The sequence below is a fragment of the Anastrepha ludens genome, chromosome 5 (assembly GCF_028408465.1).
Source record: "Anastrepha ludens isolate Willacy chromosome 5, idAnaLude1.1, whole genome shotgun sequence".
NCBI lineage: Eukaryota > Metazoa > Arthropoda > Insecta > Diptera > Tephritidae > Anastrepha > Anastrepha ludens.
Genome location: NC_071501.1, coordinates 111,158,031 through 111,172,797, shown reverse-complemented (window position 1 = coordinate 111,172,797; position 14,767 = coordinate 111,158,031). Strand labels below are relative to the sequence as shown.

At 37.8% G+C, this 14,767-nt stretch overlaps 1 protein-coding gene across 22 annotated transcripts in view; it reads right to left on the bottom strand.

Moving 5' to 3' along the window:
* Positions 1-1,212: 1,212 nt before the first annotated feature.
* Positions 1,213-14,767, bottom strand: part of LOC128863236 (myosin heavy chain, muscle) — a 48,480-nt gene continuing 34,925 nt past the window's right edge. For 10 of the 22 annotated variants that reach the window (XM_054102310.1, XM_054102302.1, XM_054102303.1 and 7 more), the window contains exons 13-18: positions 9,421-9,630; positions 6,652-7,538; positions 5,875-5,953; positions 4,240-5,415; positions 3,271-4,176; positions 1,213-1,810 (exon numbers count right to left, since the gene is read on the bottom strand). In XM_054102310.1, coding sequence (XP_053958285.1) covers positions 1,727-1,810; positions 3,271-4,176; positions 4,240-5,415; positions 5,875-5,953; positions 6,652-7,538; positions 9,421-9,630 — 3,342 coding nt within the window. In that variant the 3' untranslated portion in view covers positions 1,213-1,726. Of the gene's footprint in view, positions 1,811-2,702; positions 2,766-2,939; positions 3,112-3,270; positions 4,177-4,239; positions 5,416-5,874; positions 5,954-6,367; positions 6,447-6,651; positions 7,539-9,420; positions 9,631-14,767 lie in introns of those variants that run through there. The other 12 variants (XM_054102306.1, XM_054102305.1, XM_054102294.1 and 9 more) reach the window with 4 other exon arrangements.

Genomic DNA, 14,767 nt, shown 5'->3' with positions numbered 1-14,767 from the left:
AGGGACAGTCAAGAGCACAATTTCCCTAAAATACCTCCGAATCGCAGACTGCAGGTGGAAAGTCCAGACGAAATGCAAAATTAGCAGAACGTTATGGCCCACCTACAACCTCAAGTAATCGTCGGCATTAATAAGAATGAAACGACGGGATGCCTGGAGACTAACGACAGTCATAACTGGCTTTTGGTCTATCGGAGAACAAGCAGCAAAAATGGGTATCCCTCACAATACATACTGTCACAGTTGTAAACAACCGGAGAAAAAGGAGACAATCTTCCATTTCCTCTGTGAATGCCCTGCCCTATGGAAGGACCGACTGTTAACCTTGGGCCAACCGCTGTTCGAGAATCTCGAACAACTATCTGGCTTAGACGTTGACAACCTAATAAGATTCCTTAACCGCACAGACTGGATATAGTTATGCTGTAAATAACCGTTAAACAAGTTGGTAACGAGGATGTGGCAACAAAATGGTGCGGAAGCGCTAGTTGGATTCTGGAAGAATCACCACTTTAACCAACCAACCATCAGTTCAGAACACACATAAAATCTAAAAAGTTTTCTCTAGTAGTCAAAAAAATGCCTTTTCTGCAAATATTAACTAGTTTCAAATCAGTTCCAAACTGCACGCTAACATCGCCACTTTTTTTGTCACAGTGGTAAAAAACAGTTCGGCATTTATATACATATATACGTAGAATTCTCTAATTGTATCTTGCTGCACGTCAGTACTCCTAGATTTCGCTACAGTGTACTGCAGTGGTTGAAAATGGTATCCGCCTATTCGCTTTCGATCAACTTTTATGTTTAATTCTTAGGCTACACACCCTACAACCCCTCCTCCTCAAGCTCCACAAAGCAGTGAGAACACAACTTTTTGTTTTTGATTTTTTTTATTGATTTACATTTATTTTGTTCCTTTTTTGTATACTTTTATCTTTAAATTTAATATTACTTTCAGATTAATTAAAAAAGTAACAGTAAACATAAGCTCTGCCATAATGAGAGTGTCTGTCTATGTGTATGGTTGCTCCTCGGCTGCGTTGGCTCTCCATTTTATTCTCCATACTCCTTCTCGTGTGTGCTTGTGTTCGTGTGCTTAAAAAACTACATACAATTTAAACGGCTATTTCAATCAACTCTCACTCGTTTACTATATACTACAGATGGATTGTTCGTAGAAATTCTTTTATGCCTTTGCGACATTAGTACTTTTCTTTGTTTTTGGTTTTTTTTTTGTTTTGGTTAATTTTTACAAATTGCATGTGGTTTTTCCTCAACACTTTATTCTTGTTAATTTAAAGTCATTATTTGTATAAAAGCAAAAATTAAATACAATATAGGCTAGACTGACTTTCGTACACCGTTTCGAAAAACAAGACGCAGTACATTTCCGATTTCTCGCTTTTAACATACATACATAACTAACAACAACATCGTCATCGGTGTGAGCTTATGCTAGTGTTTGTTTTTTATGTGTTTATGTTTTTTTTTCTTTTACATTGGTTTGTTGTTTGTTTTTGGTTTTTTTATATTTAGTTTTAAGAGATTTTTTGCCTAAGTGCATATTTCTCCCGTCGTTCGAATTATACATGTGTTTTTTTTTATTTAAATTAGTTAAACAAAAAAAAGTATTGTAAATAGTTTAAATTAAATTAAACATAACAAATAATTATGAAATATTATTTTAAAATAATTTTTTAAAAACCAAGAATAGAAATGGCATTTAGAATTCGGTGTCTGGAGCAAGGTCGAATCTTGGTGGGAAAGCCAATCCGTCGAGTTGTGGCCGTACGGACATCGCTCGGGGCTGTAGAGTGCGTGAGAGAGGAAGAGGAAGAAAAGACATATTTAGTATACAATATTTTATGTAAAATGTAAAATAATACGTATAAATCGCACTTGTTACGTTAAAGCATAACAACTCAAAATCTGAACATTTTCAGTAGAGACGAAAAACTGTTTCCGTAAATATTAATAATATAGGTATTACAAGGAAAAAAATATGTAATTGCACGAAAATATCATTAAAAACAATATAACGGTTGTTTCATTCTTATTTGTTTAGTAGTTGCGCTAAAATAACAAATTTTTGAGTTGTTACTCTTTTCCTTTTCTTTTTGAGTTGTTACGCTTTAACGTAACAAGTGCGAAATGTAATCATGAAAATAATCTTAAGTGCCCTAAATGGTGGGTTGGCTGGTAAGTAGGAGGCTCAAACAAACTAGACAACACTATTGAGAATGCAAGGAGGGCATACAATTTTCTAGGATTATTTAGGGTGTACATATGTTTGTATGTATATATTGCAATACTTTTTAAATATAGGAAATGGTGCATCAGATAATAGAATAATTCTTGTAATAATCCAAAAATTGCATGACACCAATTTCCTTCGAGAATATGATGAAAGTGATTGTGAATAATAATTCTAGTGCATTATTTTTCTCATTTTCTTATTGTAGGTATATACTGATGACATCGTGCAGTGAGTGCAGCAGTGCAAACATGCTTGTGAGAGTTCAACAAACATCAGGTGGGCACAATGAGTGAGAGTACTGATTCCACTTTATATGTATGTGTATGTATGACAAAGGGGCATGACTGTGCCGTTTCTCCTATAGAGTACGGTTCATTGCTTGATTTCGTGTTTTGGTAGGAACAACTATGTAAAGCTCTCATATTGCATACTATTCACTTACAAATGTAATGAGAAGTAATTATTGGTCCAGCGCATTCTGGCGGCCACCCTTTGACGCTGTCGGCTACAGTTTACACATACATATATAATAAAAAAGTAGAGTTTTTAAGATTTTTTGTTGTTTTTTTAATATTTTTTCAGCTTTTTGTGATTTTTTGTTAAATAAGTATCGAGGTATCGATGTCTGATTCAACTACACTTTTCTATCATGTTTTGTGATGATGAAAAATAAATTGAATGTTGCATGGCGTATTGGTTTTTTGTTGTTTCTTTTTTTTATAAATTATTTTAAACTTTCTTTTAATGGCTGCTTATGAACTACAATTCTCTTTGCATTTGTTTCTCATGTGTTGTGGTCTGATGGCACCACCACTCTACTGTTGGACCATTTGGTTGTGCCGTATTTAATTCTAATCGAGCGCACATGAATCGAGGGGGAGAATAATAATAATAATAATAACAAAAATAAATCAATACATAAGTTCGCAAAATAAATATTTTTGTTTACAAAGCAAAAAATAAAAAGTATGTAAATAAATTTCGAAAAGAAAAAATGTCACTCCACTTACCGCTGGGCTGGCACCACGTCCAACTGAACCGGCACGTCCCTTGGCGCGGAATTTGCTGATAGCCTGTTCGGCCAAGTCAGCGCGTTCCTCAGCTTCCTCGAGTTCTTGTTGTGCCTTGCGGAATTTGGCCAAGTTGAGGGCAGCGATTTCTTCGGCTTCTTCGATTTGCCTCTTGTAGGTCTTGATCTTCTGTTGCAGTTTGTCGACTAAGTCTTGCATGCGTTCGTGGTTCTTGCGGTCTTCCTCAGACTGGAAGCTCAACTCCTTAATGCGACGTTCAGATTTGCGGAGATTCTTCTGGGCATCGGCATGTCTTCTCTGCTCACCATCCAATTCGTTCTCCAATTCGCGGACACGTTGTTCCAATTTTTGGATAGCCTTCTTGCCACCCTTCAGTGCGTTGGCCTCAGCCTCATCCAAACGGACTTGCAATTCCTTGATTTGTTGTTCCAAGGCCTTGCGGAGTTTCTCTTGGGTTTGTGCGTGATCTTGTTCGGCGCGGAGTTCATCGGCGAGACGGGCAGCATCAACCATAGCCTTCTTGGCCTTCTCTTCGGAGTTCTTGGCTTCGTTCAGCAGCTCATCCAAATCGGAGTGGAGTGTTTGCAGTTCGGATTCCAATTTCCTCTTGGCAGCAGAGATAGAAGCATTTTGGGCGGAGATTTCGTTGAGTTGTTCATGGGCATCGGCCAATTCCTGTTCGGCTTGGCGACGACCGCGATCAGCTTGTTCGAGCAGAGTGCGGGATTCCTCGAGTTCGTTCTGGAGGGCGTTGGCGCGACGCTCGGAGATACCCAATTGTTCGCGGGCATCGTCACGGGCTCTCTGTTCTTCTTCGAGGGCGGTCTGGATATCCTTAAGCTGTTGCTGGTAGCGTTTGATGTTCTTCTGGGCCTCGGCGTTAGCCTAAAATGTGCAATGGATATAAGTATACATTTAATTTTTAATTCTTTTTTGTTTGTACTGTACCTTGTTGGCATGATCCAGGGCAATTTCCAGCTCGTTGATATCGGCTTCCAACTTCTTCTTCATGCGCAGGGCCTCCGCCTTACCCTTGGCTTCGGCTTCGAGGGAGGCTTGCATGGAGTCGAGAGCGCGTTGGTGGTTCTTGCGGGTGTTTTCGAATTCCTCTTCTTTCTCTTGGATGCGGCGATCGATTTCTTGACGTACTTGTGACAATTCCAATTGTGCGCGCAATACCTTGTTCTCTTCCTGTTCCAGGGCAGCTTCGGCTTCCTCGAGGGCAGCTTGGAGTTCATCCTTTTCGGCTTCCAAGCGTTTGCGTGCCTTCTCGATTTCATGGATGTTGCGGCCACCTTCACCGATTTGGTCGAGCAGATCCTTAACTTCATCGGCAAGATTCTTATTTTCACGACGGACAGCCTCCAATTGTTCCTGGCCTTCTTCGTAGGCACCCTTGAGACGGAACAACTCGGTGGAGTAGTTGCGGCATTCCTTTTGTGAGGCATCCAATTCAGCAGCCAAATCATCAACCTTGAGTTTCCATTCGCCAATGATCTTGTCGAATGCCTTCTGTTTCTTCTCGGCAGCGTTGGCAATGGCGTTGGCACGGTCGACTTCCAATTGCAAGTCCTCGACTTCAGTAGCCAGACGTTGCTTGGTCTTTTCGAGGCCAATGCATTTCTGGTTGAGCGATTCGATGGTTTCCTCAGCCTCAGCCAAACGAGCTTGCAACTTCCTCTTGGCTTCTTCCAATTCCTCAGAGCGAGCAACACCATCAGATTCGTACTTGCTGCGCCATACTTGAGCTTCAGCGTTGGCCTTGCTGAGTTGACGTTGCAAATCAGCCTTGCCTTCGGCTTCCTCTTCTACCTGCTCGCGCAGATTGTCTAGGTCGTGTTCCAAGTTGCGGAACTTGCCCAAGAGGGTGGCACGTTCGCGTGATTCTTCGTCGGCCAAACGCTTGGTATCCTCCAATTGGGTTGTCAAGGAGATCTTGATCTTGGACAATTGCGACACCTGCGACTCGGCTTCCTCCAATTGACGCAACAGATCGGAGTTTTCGATCGACAGCTTCTTCTTGGAGGCATCGAAGTCGTTGAGGGTGCGGTTGGTCTCATCCAATTTGCCTTGCACTTCGTTCAAAGTGTGCTGCAATTGCTTGGCGATCTTTTCTTGGGCAGCCTGCGAGAATATAATTCGAATATTAGAATTTGTGTCAAGCCAGATTTGTATTGTTTTTCGAAAAGTGTAAGGCGATTTTGTGTGTTTTGTACAGTTAGTAGTGGCGCTTGAATATCTGTCTTACATTACAAAAGGAGAGTTAGAGTTTTAAGGCTTAGGTTTAAGGCATATCTACAAAACTAATTTTATACTGCTTTCAGCGATCGATGTTGCTTTAGAGACAAGATCGTATACACAGTCTGATTTCTTTCAAATTCACAATTTTTCGCGCACAACGGGGAAAGTACGGATGAAGTATCCTTACTTTCTCGTGTACGCTTGCTTTATGCACTCAAGTTGATTTAAGAACAATAATAAAGCAGATCTACAAATAAATATACAATTGACAACTTCAGCGTAATTACAGCAGCAATGCGTACAATAACAACTTTCAAAATAAATCTTTATATTTCTGTATACCTTCTCGTTGGAAAGGTGGTCAACACCGGCGCGGAGGTCATTCAATTGAGCGTAGTATTCATTCTTCTCCTTCTCAGCCCTAGATTGTGTGAATAATAGAGTAGATGTGGATAAGGTTAGAGTTGTGTTAAAATGTGTAAGGGGAATACAATTCAAGAGATACATTGCATATATAGAGAGAGAAAGAGAGAGAGAGAATTGCTTCCGTTGGAGAGCGTACGCGCGTTTCGCATGAAGAGACCTGTGGCAGACTGCCTTCAAAATGCCTAGCTTGTTGCAGGACTTGCTGTGAAGTGCCGCAGAAATTCTTGAAAAAGATGTTTTCATTTTCATTTTCATTTGAAATTGCATGCGAGTATTCTACATATTTATATGTGCCTGTAATATGTGTAATTGTTGTTGGAGGTATTTGTGGGGATAGTGCAGTCTTTAGAGACGTGGATGTTTTCTTTTTTTCGTTTTGTTTTTGTTTTGTGCTTTTACGACATATTACCTTATCGCGTGACAGTTGATCGCAGGCGGCGCGAGTTTGATTCAACTCATTATGGACGGTCTGGCGATCATGTTCGGCCCTGTATTGCATTACAAGAAATTGAAAATTATTAACGGCAATCAAGTTATTTCACAAACGAATACAACAATAACCACGACTTCCAACAACACATTTTTAGCCAACGCTCCACATCACATTCGATGCACATACGACGAAATGGCGCATATGTAAACGTCCCCTAGAAACAAGTATCTCGAAAATTTCATAAAATCACGCATACTTACTTAGCCTTCAACTTGTTGAGCTGATCAACTTGTTCGGCCATCTCAGCAACGGCATCGTTGTGCTTCTTGCGCAAGTTGGCCAAAGTGGATTCGTGCTGAATGTTGGCTTCCTCCAAGTCGCGACGCAATTTGCTGAGTTCGGCTTCACGTTTCTTGTTGAGTTCGATTTGAGCAGAGGTGGCACCACCGGCTTCCTCAAGACGCTCACCCAATTCCTCCAATTCGCGGGCCAAATCAGCGCGTTGCTTCTCAGCCTTGGCGCGTGCTTGACGTTCAGCCTCAACTTCCTCTTCCAATTCTTCGATGCGGGCTTGCAATTCCTTGATTTGACGTTGGTGTTTGCCAACACCGACCTGTTCGTCTTCCAATTTGGCGGTGATCGATGACAATTCTTTGTCCTTGCGTTGGATGGTCTGTTCCAATTCCTTCTTGTTGCGTTCCAAGTCGGAGACAGCTTCCTGGGTGAGTTTCAAATCACCCTCAACCTTGCGCTTGGCCTTTTCAACATCACCACGTAATTTCTTCTCGCGCTCCAATGAGTCCTCCAATTCATCGAGGGTCTGTTCGAGCTTAGCCTTAACCTTGTTCAAGTGATTGATCTTGTCCTCGGCAGCTTGGAGCTCCTCACCAGTCTTCTGGTTGGTCTCACCCTGCATCTTCTTCTCCTTGTTCAACTTGTTGATGAGTTCATCTTGGTGGGCGATCTCATCGTTCAAGTTGCGGATTTGGTGATCCTTGGTAGCCTTGTCTTGTTCGGCCTTCTGGACGTTCAATTCAAGATCTTCAATATCCTTCTTCAGGCCAGAGATTTCTTGGTCAGCCTTCTTCTTCTGTTGGAACAATTGGTTGCGGGCATCTTCCTCTTGACTCAGGCGATCTTGGATATCCTATTAAGCGCAAAAACGAACGAGCGTAAGAATGTAATTAAAATGTGAACACCCAACTGTAAATATGTATGCATGTGTGTATGATGTGTATGTATGTGTGCATATGCACTATGATTATGATTTGATTGGATACACTCAAATATCGCGCGATCGTTTAACGATCACTCGACTCTTAAGCTGCTATTTTTAGTGCCACGCACAAAAGCACTCTTTTGAATAGTTGTGTTGAATCAAAAATCGAAATTGCTTCTAAAAATAACGCACACGCCGTACGTGAAAGATTTAATAAGATTCTTCGTGTTTGTTTTTATTTTTTTTGTGTTTGCTGCCTGTTTGCTTGCTCGTTGTGTTGCAGCTGTGATCTATTGCGGCAAGTGCAAATCCACCACACAAATACCAGAGTAGTGATTAATTTGCAATGCCTGTGACTGTTGATGTTATTGATTTGCGATTTGCGATTTGCATTGGTTTATGATGCTCGCTGGCCGCACTTAATGAGCCGCTATTGCATGTGGACCGCAAAAATGCAAGAATTTGTGAATCGAGGATCGCCAAGTTTTGTACAATAGAATGGCAATCAACGATCGGTAGGAAGGTGGAATTTTTATGTTTGCATAGTTGATTTTAATTAAAATCGCTGTGAGCCATCGCATGTGTGTGTGTGAGAGTACGTATATAATACATACACGCGAATTAGCTCTGGCCAGGTAAGCGAATTTTACACTCGTAGAATGAGCCAAAAGTTAAACGAGGCGGAATAATGAGATTATTGCTAATTAGTGATACAAATAGAAGTTTTTCTGTTTTTTGTAGTTTGGAGGCACAAGCAGTGCTGGTTCTTTTCTGAGGTTTTCTAATAGTCATCCTTATATTGAATGCTATAGCCTACGAGTTTTTCGAAAAAATTGCTAACGTTTGGAGTAAAATGTTTTGGTGAACAATTTAGTGATGGGCGACTGTAAGGAGCCGTGTGAATTGAAAATAGATACTTCACGAATCTTTGTAATGATTATTTCTCCAAAATACCTGAGCCTTTTTTATGTTTTCCCAACGATTTGATTTTACTATGGCTTTAATGCAGTGGGATTTAGTGGCATAATTTTATAAATTTGAATAAAAAAATATATTTTGTTACATTTTATATATTTTATGTTTTTAATTTTTAATATTTTATGTATATTTTTTTGCATATTTCTTTAATTTATTTAATTTTTTATATATTTTTTTATATTTCTTCGAGGCTTGCATTAGAAAGTATCTTTAAATGTTCACCTCCTACTTTGCTCCTGTTTAAAGTTGCTCAGGTCGAGTTGCTTTTTTAATTTGTGGTATGGCATAAATACTGTTCCACAAATGAAGAATTCATCTCCAAACAAATGGACGAGCTCAAAATTTCAATTAAAATTCCTGAGTGATGAGCGAGCGCTCACAGGATTTTCCCGTTTACTTGAGTGACATAAAAGTCAGTGATGATAAAATTCAGCCAAATCCTTAAAAGATCAACGAACACTTTGCAAAAATCGTACGTGCTTCGCATTTTTTTCGATTTAACTTTTCACATGTGAATAATAAAATTAAATTTAAAGCATAAATTTGGTTATGGGACTTTTTTAAGCACACACACCTTCTATATTTTTCCAATGGATTTTCTTATACAGTTCGAAATTTGACCAAATATCCTTTGAAATCACAAATTTGCTGCGTGCCTAACGCTTCGACGATAACATTTGTGATTTTTATGGGTTTTCTGATTTTTCTGATTTTTATGGTTTTATGGTTTTATGATTTGCATGATTTTTATATTTTATTTGATTTTTATGGTTTTCATGATTTTCATGATTTTTATGATTTTATTGTTTTTTGCCTAAAAATTTCTACTTACGCGCAATTGGTTCTCGAGGTCGTTCTTCTGGGCAGTCAACTTAGCGTTCCTCTCCTGGAAGTCTTGCAATTGACCCTTCTCGCCGGACAGCGAGTCCAAAAGGGCAGTCTTTTCAGCCAACAACTTGGCGTTGAGCGCTTCCAATTCCTTGCGTACCTTCACTTCAGCGGCATGCAATTCCTCAGCCTTCTTGGCCTTCTCCTCTAGACGCTGTAATTCGTTAGAATCAAAAGGAACAGATGGGGTTTTAATATCGGTGGAAAAACTATTCGGGTTGTCTTGTGGTGCAGCGGCAGCGGACGAAGTGTTGATGCTGGTGTTGGTGTCTACCTCGTCGTTCGGTGCAGGCGGGGCGGTAGTTTCAGGTGTGGCAACTGCTGTGTCATTTTCGATGGTTGCAGCTTCTGCTGGTGCGGACTCAGATACTGGTGGCGCTGATTGCTCAGCAGCATCCGTGGCAGTGGCGGTGGCAGGAGCAGCGGCCTTTTTCGATTTCTTTACCTTTTTTTCATCTGCCATATTAGATGTGGCTTGGCACTTAAATTGGGGTTTTCTACTATGTGGCTAAACTATTTTATGCTGCAAGGATATTTGCTAGGCTACGTTTAGCGTTGGTGGTGTAAAAAGTTACAAGATGACGCTGATTTAGTAGCAAATATTTTTGAGCGAAATGCTTATTCGCAAACGCGTGCGTTTAGCTTTTAATCAGCTTTCACCTTTGCTGGCTTAAATGAGCTTTCACTGGCGTTTGCGCTTTCGTTTGTCTCAAAAGAGTCGTTTAATGACAATTGATTTTGTTTTTTATTGCAAAATAATTTTTTTATTTTTTAAATTAATTCGTATTTAAATACTGTTGGTTGTTGTTTTTTTCCTTATATCTTAACTGTTTGCCATAAATTCCAAAAACGCTTTGGATTCGATTTGATTTCGTTGCGGTCAGCGAGTGAACTGAACTGCGCGACGACGCGTTTAGACAACTAGGTCCGACTAGCTACTGGTCAACAGCTGGAATGATGATGAGTGCAGCCGCAATGAGCAATTCGGTGCAGCTCAAAGAAGAAATTATTTCAATTCAATTTCAATTTCAACCATCTACAAGAATGTATACGTGTATGAGTAATGATTGCCCTGTTTATATGAGCGTATCAGCGTATGCGTGTGTGGGGTAAATAAATTTAGCAACGCCCCGAATATGATCGAATCGAAGATTCTGCGAACGATGTATTCAACGCATTAATAAATCTCATATTTATGCGCCTCGCCGAAAAATATAACAAGCACCTACCGGCAAGGGTGGTAGTCATACATTTTTTTCCGTAACCAACAACGAACGAAAGAGGCTGCGCGGAGACCCATTCTTGTATGGCGATCAATGATATGGCACAGGTGTTGTGCCACAAATTCCGCGAGCCGGGCATATTTAGCATTTTGGGAAGTATTTAGGTGTGTGGCCATGGCTGTTGTTGTTATTGCAGCCTAATACTGCTGAGGTGGCTAGTTGTTGGCGGCGTGAGTAAGATGGCTAAACTCCGCAGTCGGCTGCGCATCCGCTCGCTTGCTCATGCCAATATGAGTAGGACAAATTATTTTGATGGGGTTTCAATTAGAAATATTAATAAGTATTCGTAGGTAGAAGAAGGAAAATTCAATGGCTAGCGATTTTTATTTTCATACATATGTATATGAAAAATGTATAAGTATTCATATTTCATTATTCATTCAGACGACGGCGACGAGTTGAGTGTTGTCGGCGCTACAGCTGCCTCAGCTGTTGATTGAGTTGCGCGCTTAGGTGGCATGTCATTTACATGCCGCTAAGTATATTCACACATACTTGTGCACATATATATACATATATATTTCTTGGTATACATGTATAAGTGCATATTTGTGTATGCAGCAATTTTTTACGATGAGCCATGACAGCCGGATTGGAACGGAGCAACTACTTCAAGCAGCAACGAGCAGCAGCGCCAATTGCAAACACTCAGGGGCATAGACATACATTCATATGCATGAGTAGTTGTAGGTAGAGGACATCAAATTGATACATATGCACACCTATGTAGATATTTGTATCGCTATTTGTTAACACCACTCAACTATTACTCAATTTTTTTTCGATTTTTGCAGCTGCCAACAAAGCGCAGGGGAGGAAAATAAATTGAGGAGAAAATAATTGATACTATAAAATGGCTTCACGTCAAACGAGCAAAGTCATATCAAAGAGCCAGTGAAAAATACGAATAAAAAAAAAAATGCCGTTATAAAGTGGTTTTGTGCAAAAATTTGCAGTTGTTTAAAATGTATTCAATGTGCTGGACATATGTGCCAATGAATTGATTGACTTCGACATTTGGCTCCACTGTTGTATGCAGAGCCTACTCCATTTCGCATTTGCAGAGCTTTTAGAGGTGGAGCAAAAATTGTTCACCAAAGGAATTTGAAAAACAAACGGATGTATTTGTATATAGTTATTTATGGACATTTCAATTGGCGAAAGCGGTATGCGGGGGTGTGCATAGTTTTGATCAGCACAAAAGAATTATAAGCAGACAATTATTCATAGCTATTCAGCGAGCATGGACACTAAATTCTTGAGGCATATTAGTAGTAGGTATAGCAGAGTGTGGCGCATGTATGTATGAATGTACATATTTGCAGTTTTCACATATTTCTACTGAAGAGGAGAAAGGTTCTTTAAGAGCAAAAAGATTCGGCCTCGCTAAAAAATGTTAACAAAAATATTAAAAATTCGAAATGTAGAGAAAATTAAGGAAACATTTTTTTAATCATGAATAGGGCACTTTCTTAATTTTATTAGAAAAAATTGTTAAATGATAAAAAATTATCAACATAAACGAAAGGCTAAAAGATGCCATCAAGAATATTGAAAATAAAAAATATGGAGAAAATTAACGAAAATGGTTTTTATTTGAAGAAAAAAGTATTTTATTCATAAAAAGAGTACTTTTTGTAATTTCTTTGGGAAAAAATTAAAAAAAAATTGTAATATTGTAAAAGAATTATTGACAGAAATATGAACTAATAAAAGTATTGAAAATTAAAAATGGGAAGAAAATTAAGGGGAAAAGTTTGATTTATGAATAGCGCACTTTTTAATTTCCTTAGAGGAAAAAATTAGAAAAAAAATTTCTAGAAAAAAATTGTTAACAAAAAGCTAATAAGCTTATTGAAAATAAAAACTGTAAAGAAAATTAAAAATGAGGGAAAATTTAAGGAAAATTGTTTTATTTATGAATAGGGCTCTTTTTTCTAATTTTATTAGAGAATAAAAATTAAAAAAAAACACAATTATAAAAAAGTAATGAATATTTTGAAAATAAAAAATGTGGCGAAAATTAAAGCAAACTATTTTATATGGGAATAGGGACCGAAAAATGTTTATAAAATAAAAAAAAAACATTTATAATTATATATACTTGAATAGGGTACATTCCACAATTTTTAGAAAACACTAAACAAAATTTATACAAAAAATATTAACAATTAAGGAAAATGTATTTTATTCATGAGTGGGTACTTTTTGTATTATAATTAAAATTTTTTTTTTAATTTTATAAAAAAATATTTAGGAAAATTTAAAAGGAAATTTATACTTTGCTTAATTAAAATTTCTGACGAAATTTGCTGGTAAAAATGTATTACATTTTAGTTTCTGAAGAAAATAAATTCAATTTCTTTGAAGAATATGAACGCAAGTTTTGAATGAAATTAAAAAAAATTATCAATAATTTCTTTGAAGCATAAAAACCCAAGCTTAGAATGAAATTAAAAAAAATAATTATTATAATTTTTTTCAAGAGTAATGCAAAAATTTTGAATTAAATTAAAAATAATAATATTATTGTATAATAATATCTTTGAAGACTAAATACAAAAGTTTTGAACTAAATTTAAAAAAATTATTATTAAAATTTGTATATTGACTTTTTAGGTGGGATACATTTTATGCAAGTTTTCCTAAATAAAATCAAAGTAAGACTAATTTGACTTCTTTCAAAAATAGGAAAAAATTTAGTGAAACAAAAAACCGTAGTGAAAATCCAAAATAGATATATTTTGTTTTTCTGCGATAGATAAAAGTTTTCACCCGCTTTAGGTAAGAAACAGCTTGCGGAAGTTTTTTCTTAAAAACCTATTAAATTATCAAAAGTTCATCTGTCAAAAAATCACTTTTTCAGTGAAAAAGTATATGTATGTATGTATGTATGTATGTACACATGAAGCATTTTCTTTTCCAGCTCATACACACAAATGTGATCACTTTCAGCTGTGTAAGCAGTTGGGCAAGCAAATTGCTTCGCTTATACTTAATTTGAAAATCAAATTTTTTACGACTCGCATGTGCAAGTGTTTTAGCTTCCAGGAAAGAAAAATCACGCACAAATATTTCTGTTAAGTAAACAATTATCACAAGTGAATTTTCTATCTCTTGCACACGCATATGCACAGCTGTGTGAGTCATCGCCCAGATAAGAGTTTGCGCATTTCTTAAATGGTCATAAATAGCGCGTAGCGCCAAGAGTTAAAAAAAAGAACGATTTACAAAGCCAAAATCTGCTTGTTGGCATAAGTGATATTTGCTACATCCTTTGTAGATTTGTATTTTTAGTTTCACTTGTACGCACCTCAATCGAAATTATGCAATTAATTCAATAATCAAATCCATTTCATTTGATACGCTCATATGCCGTTACAGCTCATCGATTAGCTGATCGTTAAAGTGTTGCTGCATATGCGACACACACACAGACACAAACACACGTCTTCTTGCTAATTTGCATGTTTGGCACATTAAGAGCCAAAAGCCGAAAGCCAAGATGAGCAGAATGTCATTGCAAGTACGACAATGATCAGCGTTCGTGTGCGCACGGGGGCGTATGATTAACGTCAATCAGTTTGAAAATCATATTCGCACACAGCATCAACAACCGCTAATATTCAATCATTCACGTTAAGCGCTTCGTGACAATTTGCCTGCATGTTGTTTTTGCTGCATCTATTTATTTGATGTTCGATAGATAATCTTATGTGGCAGCAGAAAAATTGCAATAATTGCAATATTGAAAAATTGAACGCCATTGGCTTCCACCTGCACATGCACACACATACATATGTGTGTATGCACGTACAAGTATGCGCTAATTAAGTGAACACACTTGCCAACATTGTCAGAAATGTGAGCCAAAAGGCCAAACAAGCAATGTGCAAAAGAATTAAATTAAAAGAAAAAATGATTATGTATTTTGTTGTTGTTTTTTTGCTTTCTGAAAAGGAAGTTGTCAAGTCAAGTGTGTACGCGTTCAAGTGCTATATTTAAATA